Genomic DNA, 9894 nt, shown 5'->3' with positions numbered 1-9894 from the left:
AAATAGAAAGCTGGCTCCTTGGTTTAATGCAGAGCTGCGTACTCTGAACCAAAATGCTAGGAAACTCGAGAGAAAATGGTGCGTTACATGCCTACTGAAATCCTACCTAGTAAAATTTCCAAAATTTATAGTAAAGGCATAAAATATTTGATTGTTTTAAAGTAGAGCAGTTTGAAAGTTGGGTGGTGACACTGAGGTACCTCTTCATCAGCGCCTGAATGAAGCCTTCGCCGCCTCCATCTCGGTCCGCTAGGTGTCTGATCGCAGACCTCCACAGGGCTCGCCCCACTGACCTCCGCTCCTTCAGGATCTTCTGCTGGAGGAACCGGATCCTTTCCTGCAGAACAAAATTAAGGAGAAATCACCTGGGGGGTTTCAGGTTCCACTTTCCTCCAAACTCATTCGGGTCTTTGTGTTCTGGTCTTGCAGTGTTTTGGATAACATTCATCAAGGCCTGAGAGCAGCAGAACCACACCCAGCTCTACAACTGGATGCATGAAAACAGTCAAATCAAGCTGGTGTGATTAGGAGATAAAGAACATGTTGGAACTGGGGCTGGGCGATATGAAGGAAATCTAATATGACCATATATTTGGGATACAGGATATATGTTATGTTTTTATTACCCTCAAAAACAACAGAGTGCATAAACTTAAACTATTATACTCATTCAAACGTTTGGCTTAAAATTCAAAACATTTTGTTTTACCAGATCAAAGCTTTTCTACCACATTCTGTCTTTGGGTGTCAGTATTAGACCTTGAACAAGATCCCAGCAACCAAACAGGAAACAAAGAAAAAACACACAATACTAAATAAAATGCAAAAGAAAATAAAGTTTGTTTTGTGCATAATAAAAAAATGCAGAATGAAAAAAGACAAGGCCAACGCAATTGGTTTCACATCTGATTTATTTAATGTTTTAATAGGTGTGCGGAGAGATGCTGACATGCAGAGTATAAAACTTTCTTCATTTTGCAACGGATTACTTTTCAGGTGGTGGAATACATTTGTACTGCTGCCTTTTGCAGCGAAGGTTTTTCATCTTTTCACAAATTAGCGCCATTTGTTCGACGTCCTCGGCGTGAAATCCAAACCGCTGCCGTATATCGCTCAGCTGAAACACCTCATGTCACCATATTTAGTTTGCCGGTTGCTGTAGAGCAGGGCTGACCAACCTTTTTAAGGCTGAGGGCCACTTCAATGGTACCGAGACTTAGGAAGGGCGACCATTACTGACTCATGAGCTGCAAGTTAGCGTTAGCCTAAACTTTGTTCATTATCAAAACATTTTTATTGTTTCTGTTAATTTCTAAGTTTATTTAGACATTGTCATTTTGAAATCTCCATAAATTATTAAAAAGAAGAGCAACAGAAAAAAAAAAATTCAAACTTAGCCCACTGGTGGGTTGTTCTTTATTTAGAAGACTCTGAGGGCCCCCCATGTGGTCCTTGAGGGCACCGCGTTGGTGACCCCTGCTGTGTGAGAAAATAATCCTGTTTGGAGGAGGGATATATGATGCATTCAAGGTGTGTGTGGAAAAATAAAATAGATGCAGATGGCTTAAAGTCGTCATGCGAATTTGTACTCGATGGCTGCGATAGTCATTATATCTATTGTGCATGAGAAAACTCCAGATACATTGATTATATTCGATATATCACCCATGCTTAGTTGGAACATCAAGCGGCCTGCCGTCCCACAGGAAACATCTACAGGTTCCACCAAAGGAAGCACCAAAAGTCAACTTTCATGATCAGTAAAAATTCAGCACCAGAATTTTAACATCGTTGCTGGAAAGAAAAGAAGAAACTCAAATTAAGGAAGTTTTAAACTTTATTTGATGTGAGGATGGAGCAACAGATGGATCAGAGGTTCCTCTGCAGTAATCAGGACGCTGCTCCAGGATCCAGACCCACCAGCAGGTCTGGACCCACCAGCAGGTCTGGACCCACCAGCAGGTCGGCCCCCTGACCGCAAGCATCCACATTAATGTGGATGTTCAGAAAATCTCTGATTACACAGTGAATGTGTGGAAAAGTTTTTGGTTTTTCTCGCATCGTTGTACAGTAGCAGCCATTCATAATGGCCCTTCCCAGTCAAACGCCAGCAAAATGGCAGCTCACTTCCCTGCAACTCCCAGACAAATATTGATGTTTGAAAAGGAATTGAAGGGGACCAGCCAAGGGCCCATGAAGGAATGAGGGGAAAGCGATTTTTCCAACCGTTGCATTTCCGAATTCTCCCAGTGGTGCCCGACTTTACAGGAGTGAATAAAGTGAATGTGATTGGTCGATTATCAAGGGGGCGGGATTGTTGTGGTGGAAGGTTCACAAGCAAGTTTGATTGTGGCCGGTTTGTGAGAAGCATCTTGCTAACCAGTTAGCAACTTAGTGCTAGCAGGTTCCCAATGGGAAATTCCATTGGGACCAAGTAGCACTAAATTGGTGACTTAGAAACGACGCTGTCAAGGAACGCTATGGACAGCGGAAACATGCAAGAGGAGGAGAGTTTAGTGTCGGAGGTCGTGGATGAGTCTCCTCCGTCATCCATTTTTTATTTAGAGGAGGAAAGCGGGGACGAAGATGTTGTGGAAGAGGACGCCAGGGCGGCAGAAGCTTGGTTTGGTGTAGAAGGCTTCCAGCCGTACATGTTTGAGCCCTTGCCTCGCAACGCTGCCAGTTCTGTTAGCTCTACGCCTGCCGAAGACACAGACGTCCATCCCCGTGAACACTGGGACGCAACTCAATGGGAAAGGAAAGGATTCTGGTTTCAACCGTTGCGTATATTAGCTGCGACACATGAATCAAGATGCTATGACCGAAAACATTTGATTGACAGATGACCGTTGATATATGATTGGCCGAATTTAGGTGTTCAGGCTGACGTAGAACTAACTGGCCTGCAGAAGATAACGGAAAAAAACACAGATTTTAAGACAGGATTTTTTTTAAATAGAAATTTTCTAACTTTTGGGACAATATGATCTGATAAAGAGAACATTTATATACATGGTTAAGCCAGAATGATTTGACATTTAAATATGACTTCCCTACAACTTTAATAGCTACTCCTGTACAGCGAGGAAGAGGAGGCCCGGCCTTCATTTCTTTGAAGGAGCAGATGAATCCAGACATGGAGTCTCACCGGTTTCTGACTTTAACTAAAACCCAGCAGCCCGTTTGGAGTCCAGCTTCTGATCAGATTCAGCCTGCAGCTTGGATCTCTCACCAGGGCAGAACGTTTCCTGCTGCCATCTCTGGAATGTTTCGGAACGTGTCAGGATGTTCTGGAGAGTCGGAGGTCCCCTTCAGGTCTCGCCTTTGGCGTGTTCAGACCCGCCTCTGCTTCCTCCTCGCAAACCTTCCCTCTGCAGATTCCTCCCATGCCTCCCTGCTCTGCGACCTTTCACCCACAGCAGCTGATCTTCCTCTCCTGCCTCTGTTCAGGAGACAGAACGCCTCGAAAACAAAGATGAAAGGGAAAATACCTGCTTCAGGTGTCTGCTGCTGACTCATTCTGTAGCAGAGGCTTAGATCTAAAAAAAAAACCCCAAAAAAACAAACCCCAGAGGGTCTCCAACTCCTGAAAGTAGAGAAGAACGAGGAGAAGCAGCTGAACAATGTGATGCTGCAGATAAACAAACCCTGATTAGAGAGAGAAATCCAAAACACTGATTCATCAGCGCCACGGAAACAAAAACAACAAAGATAAAGGAATATTTACACAGAACTATTATATAAAAAAAGAAATGCTGGTGAAGATTCTCAGTCATCCAGGTCATAGTCATTCCAAAAAAGTAAAAAAAAAAACAGTGGCTGCTGGATAAAGCCTGGAAGTAAACGCTATTTCTGACATTTTGATTTGAAAAAGCTTCCTGGATGGAAGAGAAACGTCTTTGGAAGTCCGGTGGATTGAATTGAACGTTTTTGGAAAAATTATATTAGGTTAATGTCTTTGTTCAATTCAGTAAGAAAATTAATAAAGGGAAATGAAATGCTGCAGTAACTTCTAGGTTATTTTTTAAACAGGTGTTGTAGCTGTTGGTGCTGCAGGGAGGAAGGAGCTCCTGTAGAGGTCTGTCTTGCACCGGATCTGGAGAATCCTCTGACTTAAGACACTCTTTTGGTGTTTAACAATCTGATGAAGAGGATGCTCACTGTTGTCCATCTTTTTCTTCACTTTATGAAGAATCCTTCTCTGTGAAATCCTCTCCAGAAGTTCTAGAGGAGTTGCTAGAACAGAGCTGGTGTTCTGTCAGATGAGCATACCTGGTCAGAAAGCATAGTCATTACCCGTTTATCCCTTTAGTTCATCATTTTAGTTAATCTCTTTAGTTTTGTATGAAAAAATAGACTTTAAACTACCTCAAAGGGGGTCTATCCCTTCAGTCATTTACAAAAAAACAATTTAATTACTGACTTTTTGGTGTTTTTTGAAGCGTATGTTGATCTGACCTTAAATTATTATTTTTTTGTACATGACTAAAGGGATTGACGTCAGTTGAGGTAGTTCAAAGTCTTTGTTTCGTACAAAACTAAAGGGATAAACGCAAATCTGACGTCTGGTGAATGTGTATTGACTATGTGTATGCTGGTCTGATGGCGTATGCTGGTCTGACAGAACACTGGCCTTCTTTATCAGCTGGTTGAGCTTCTTTCAGGCGTTACCTCTGATGATGATGATGATGATGATGATGATGATGATGATGATGAGGAAGAGATCAGACTCTCCACAGCAGACTGATTACGGTTTAAACTTTATTTGATGTGAGGATGGAGCAGCTGCGGGATCAGAGGTTCTAAGTTGGACTTAAGCTTTTTCTAGAAAAAGGTTTTTAAATTCGTTGATTGTAAATCTGAAGATTTTCTACGTCTTTAGCAGATTTCTCCCTTTCTGCTGACTTCTGTTGGGGAATCAGAAAACGATGCATTTCAGGCCGACTCATTCGCACACAGAATCAGTTACATCTCTTCACGCCTCCCCTGTGACTCTTTGGCGCCCCCCAGTGGAAGCGCGCCTCACCTATTGAAAACCACTGCTCTAGAAGTCCAGCCTGCTCTGTCCCTTCACAGAGACGGTTACTATCTGTGTCTCAGTCCAGGTTGGTGTCCAGGTGAACACCAAGGGATTTCTACTCCTCCTCCACTTCTTCTCCCAGGATGTTAACAGGATTCATCTTGTTCCTGTTTCTTCTGAAATCTCCAATCATCTCCTTGTTTTGTTGACCTTCAGGATCAGATGATTGTTTCCACAAAGTGGTTGACCAGCTCTCTGTACTCAGCTTCTGACTGCATCGAGTGACAATGACTGAGTCATCCCAGTATTTCTGCAGATGACAGGACTCTGTCTGGTCCTGGAAGTCAGAGGAGAACAGAGGAAAAAGGAAAGGAGAGAGGACCGTCCCCTGAGGTGCTCCTGTGGTGCTGGATCAGCCAGCTGAGTCTTCAGTCTAACAACCTGTGGTCTGTCTGTCAGGTGGTCTTTGATCCAGGTGGCTGGCTGTTGATGCCTCCACCTGAGTCTGCTGGAGTTAAAGTCAGTCAGGCTGAATGTTGTTAAATGGAGAAATCAAAGACCATGATCCTCACAGTGCTGTCTGCCTTATCTACATCACAGTGGGTTTGTTGAAGCAGGTGGATGATGACATCATCAACTCCATCTACATGGCGATAAATGGTGAACCAGCAGAAGTCTCAGACGTCCCTCCTCCAGCTGATCCCTGAGGCGACACCAGGTCAGCTCAGAGACATCGTCCCTCCAGCGTGTCCTGGTCCTTCCACCAGGCCTCCTCCTGATGGGACGTGCCTGGAACACCTCCTGAGGGAGGCGACCAGGAGGCATGAGGAGCAGATGCCCGATCCTCCTCAGCTGGCTTCTTTCCACGTGGAGGAGCAGTGACTCTACTTCCTGCTCCTCCCGGGTGACTGAGCTCCTCATCCGATCTGGAAGGGTGCGCCCAGCTACCCTGCTAAGGGAGTTCATTTCGGCCGCTGGTATTAACGATCTTTTCTTCGGGTCGTTATCCAGATCTCATGACCATAGCTGAGGGTGGAACGTAGATCCATCTGTAAATCCAGAGCTTTGCCCCTCGACTCAGGTCCCTCTTTACCACGACAGTCCGATGCAGCGACCGCATCACTGCCGACGCCGCACCGATCCGACTATCGATCTCATGCTCCATCTGTCCCTCACTCCTGAACATGACCCCGAGAAATTGGAAACATTTCATTAAGTAAAAATTTGGAACTAATTTAATCAGTGAGTGACTACGCTTCCTGATGTGAAGCTCTAGTTTTGGTGAGGGAACCCTGAGGAACCCCAGTCTGGATAAAAACCGGAACAAGAGCAGCAAATAAACTGGAGTACTAGAAAACCGACCAATCAGTGAGGCAGATTCAGCAGGGCACTGCTCTAAATACAGATAATCTTAGATCATCTTAATTCAGGGGGAGTGGCGGCCATGTTTAGTGGAATCCTGAGGTTCTGAGTTTGAGCCTCACTCCCACAGACTGCCACTCTGTGTCCCTGAGCAAGACCCTTAACCCCACACTGCTCCCCGGGCACTGCACAATGGCAGCCCACTGCTCCCCAAGGGGAGGGTTTAAATGCAGGGGTAAATTTCTCCTATTTGAGACCAATAAAGTTAAATTATTATTATTATTAATCAGCTGCTGTGACTCGGACCCCTGTGGATGAGTGGGTTTGTGTGTTTTTCTCTACCTGCTCTCGCTCTGGATAATAAGATGCACAGATGACGCGTCTGAGGCGCTGCACGAATCCTCCGGTCAGAGAGACAATCAGAGCCAGACCCAACAGGAAACCTGCCGCACCAAACAGAACAGAACCAGCAGGAAACATCATCAGAAGGGAACTTCCTTTATCTTTCTCTGCTAAGGGTTCCTTCAGCGCCGCAGGTCTGCAGACAATCTGACTCTCAAGTTTCCCTCTGCAGACATCTGAGGGAAACCTGCAGCTCCTGATTACTTCCTGTTCACCTGTACCAGACTGAAGGTTATTTCTAGTCCAGAATGGGTCTGCAGCATGGTGGTAACCAGCATTCCTACATTCCTGGAAAGCATTTCCACATCTGGACCCGCTTTTGTTTGAAGGACGTTGTTCATTTCATCAGAAACCCCTCAGAGAATATATTTTTTAACCTTTCTTTTTTGGAAAAACGTGATAAAGTGAAAGCAGAGGTTGACAGTACCGAGCAGCAGGCTGGTGCTGTATCTGGGCTCCGACGGCTCCATCAGACACTTCCTGCTGATCACCGTGATGTTCCCTCGCTGCAGGATGTCAAACGAAGCCACCAGGTCCCTAAAGATGTCCGAGGCGTAGCCCGACCCGTTTACCTGGATCACCACCTGGGCAGGAACTGATGGTAGCAGACCGTTAACTAATTTCCCTCTGAGATTATTAAAGTATTGCTGATTCTGGTTACTATGGCGACACAACCACACCACTTCCCTGTGGGGCTGGAGGCCTCACCTCTGGCGACCACATCCATCTTCACCTGGTGGTGCACCTGATCCAGGATCCAGAACACGAGGAAGTCCAGCCCGACAAGCAGGCCGCCGATGGTCAGGTGTTTAAGGACGGAGGCCACGCCCACCAGCACGGCCCGCCGCTCCTTGTACGACAGGCGAAATGACACTGCAGGAGAAAAGCAGAACTTTACTGAAAATGTTTTTGGAAAACTTCTAGTCCATTTAGAACGAAAGAGGAGCAGCTCTGACGTGGTGTGATGTAGGTCCTGGCCTCTCTGCGTGTGAGCGGCAGCACCGAAGCCCCGCCCACTGATGCCACCTGCTGGTCAAGTTCTTTGAACTGGGCGTTGATGTAAATGTTGTCAAAATGGAGGTCCTTGAGGTACCTGCGTCTGTACATCACCGCCCTGCATACAGCATCACAGACAAAGAGTCACAGACAGAGTCACAGACACAGACTCATACACACACACATAGTGCCTGTGACTCTGTCTGTGGCACAGACAGAGTCACAGACACAGAGTCACAGAGATACAGACACAGGATTAAAGAGAGTCACAGACACTGTGTTACAGATGCAGAGTCACAGTTACAGAGTCAAATGGACAAAATGTCACAGACAGAATCACAGACACAGACTCATACACACACATATGGCCTGTCACACTGTCTGTGCCACAGACGGAGTCACAGGCACAGTCACAGGGTCACAGCCACAAAGTCAAAAACACAGAGTCACAGACACTGTGTTAGAGATGCAGAGTTACAGTTACAGAGTCAAATGGACAAAGAGTCAGAGACAGAGTCACAGACAGAGACACAGAGATACAGACACAGGATTAAAGAGATTCACAGACACTGTGTTACAGATGCAGAGTCACAGTTACAGAGTCAAAGACACAAAGAGTCAGAGACAGACTCACACAGGCTCACAGACATAGGCACAACAAATTAAGCAGTGCAAAAATAAAGCTGAAAATTATAATAATATTAAATAAAAGTAATTATTCTAAATATGAATAAAGCTAATTGAAATATATTAAGACCTTTAATTCTCATTGTAAAATTTATCACTGCCTACACCTATTTATCTGAGGTTTTGTCCATTTAATTGTCTGCCAATATATTTATTGAGCTTTATTTTATTTCTTCTAATAATGTCAGAGTTGGTTCATACCAACGTTCTGCTAAATGAACCCTGAAAAGTTCAGGCGGCTGCAGCTGCTGCTCACCTTATGAAGGACCAGCCCAGCAGAACCAGGCTCCAGTACGTCAGAGGTCCACTCAGCTTCTGAAAAATCAGCAGGTCCGAGGAAATCTCCTCCATGATCTCCTGGGACGCCTGCTGCAGAGAGCGGCTGCTGTTGGCTTCCAGGTCGGAGCTCATGGAGGCGGAAATGTTGAAGTCAAACTCCCGCATCATCTTTTTGAACGCAGCGACTGTGGCTGAAAGAGGTCAAAGTCCGAGCGGTTAACCCGCGGCAGAGACGGCAGCAGCAATGGGAGAACGTAACTCACGCTCTGCCAGACGCTGCTTCAGGTGGGCGGCCACGTAGGATGGGATGACACAGAAGAGCTCCCCAGCTGAAAGAGACGCCATTGGTTAAAGACCAGCGCCGCTTTCCGTTCAGCAGCTCACAGTCAGCAGACTCAGAGCCAATCAGGAGAGGCGGCAGGTGGACGCTGATATGAGTCTGGTTCTAATGCTTCACTCTTAGAAACGACTGGACTACGGCTTGGAGATCATCTAAAGACAAGATGTTGGTGAACGCACCACGAGCGAGGTTGCAGAGAGGCAGGAAGCCGTCCACGATGTCACACAGGAAGCTGAACTCCCCGAGCAGGGCGGTGCAGTCGCCCCGGGCCTGGGCAAACACGTCCCGACACTTCCTGTATGGAGCGCCCATCTTGTCGTTACAGATGTCTCCGATGTCCACCAGGAAGTGGAGGACGTTCTTCAGGGTGCGAGCTGCAAGGTCAAAGGTCACTTTAATTCATACAAGCAAATAAGATGATTTTATACTTTGAGTCAAAACTGGACATTTAAGAGTGAAAATGACTGAAGAAGAAGAAGCCTGCAGACTACTGATGGAACAGGAAAACCTTTCTACTTTAGAATAAAGACAAACAAAGGCCTGACCAACATGGCGGACGCTGTCTGTCAGGGCATGGATGAAGTTCTGGACTCTTCCTGCGAGGGCGTAGGCGTTGCTGCTGATCTCTCTGATTTCCTCCAACGCGGCTGCAGAGGAAGCAAACCTTTGAGCTCGGATCATTTCCTGGTTCTCTGCTTATGCTGATGGATTCACAGAATATGAATAAACATAGAAACAACCGACATGTGAGGATTAGCGGAACCGTATGGAGGGAATTTTCTGCCAAAACGTTGCATAAAAAAAAAAA

At 45.9% G+C, this 9894-nt stretch overlaps 1 protein-coding gene across 1 annotated transcript in view; it reads right to left on the bottom strand.

Annotated features, from left to right (window-relative positions):
• Window positions 1-9894, bottom strand: part of LOC107095527 (DC-STAMP domain-containing protein 2-like) — a 23484-nt gene that overhangs the window by 3374 nt on the left and 10216 nt on the right. Inside the window, exons 3-11 of the mRNA XM_015391659.1 lie at window positions 9632-9733; window positions 9266-9460; window positions 9010-9075; window positions 8724-8937; window positions 7741-7898; window positions 7493-7657; window positions 7212-7379; window positions 6725-6825; window positions 201-337 (exon numbers count right to left, since the gene is read on the bottom strand). Of these exons, the coding sequence (XP_015247145.1) occupies window positions 201-337; window positions 6725-6825; window positions 7212-7379; window positions 7493-7657; window positions 7741-7898; window positions 8724-8937; window positions 9010-9075; window positions 9266-9460; window positions 9632-9733 (1306 nt within the window). The remainder of the gene's footprint in view (window positions 1-200; window positions 338-6724; window positions 6826-7211; window positions 7380-7492; window positions 7658-7740; window positions 7899-8723; window positions 8938-9009; window positions 9076-9265; window positions 9461-9631; window positions 9734-9894) is intronic.

This window comes from Cyprinodon variegatus, unplaced genomic scaffold, assembly GCF_000732505.1.
Source record: "Cyprinodon variegatus isolate N-32 unplaced genomic scaffold, C_variegatus-1.0 Scaffold554, whole genome shotgun sequence".
NCBI classification, from domain to species: Eukaryota; Metazoa; Chordata; class Actinopteri; order Cyprinodontiformes; family Cyprinodontidae; genus Cyprinodon; species Cyprinodon variegatus.
The sequence above is the reverse complement of the archived record's forward strand: the minus strand, read 5'-3'. Positions and strand labels throughout refer to the sequence as shown.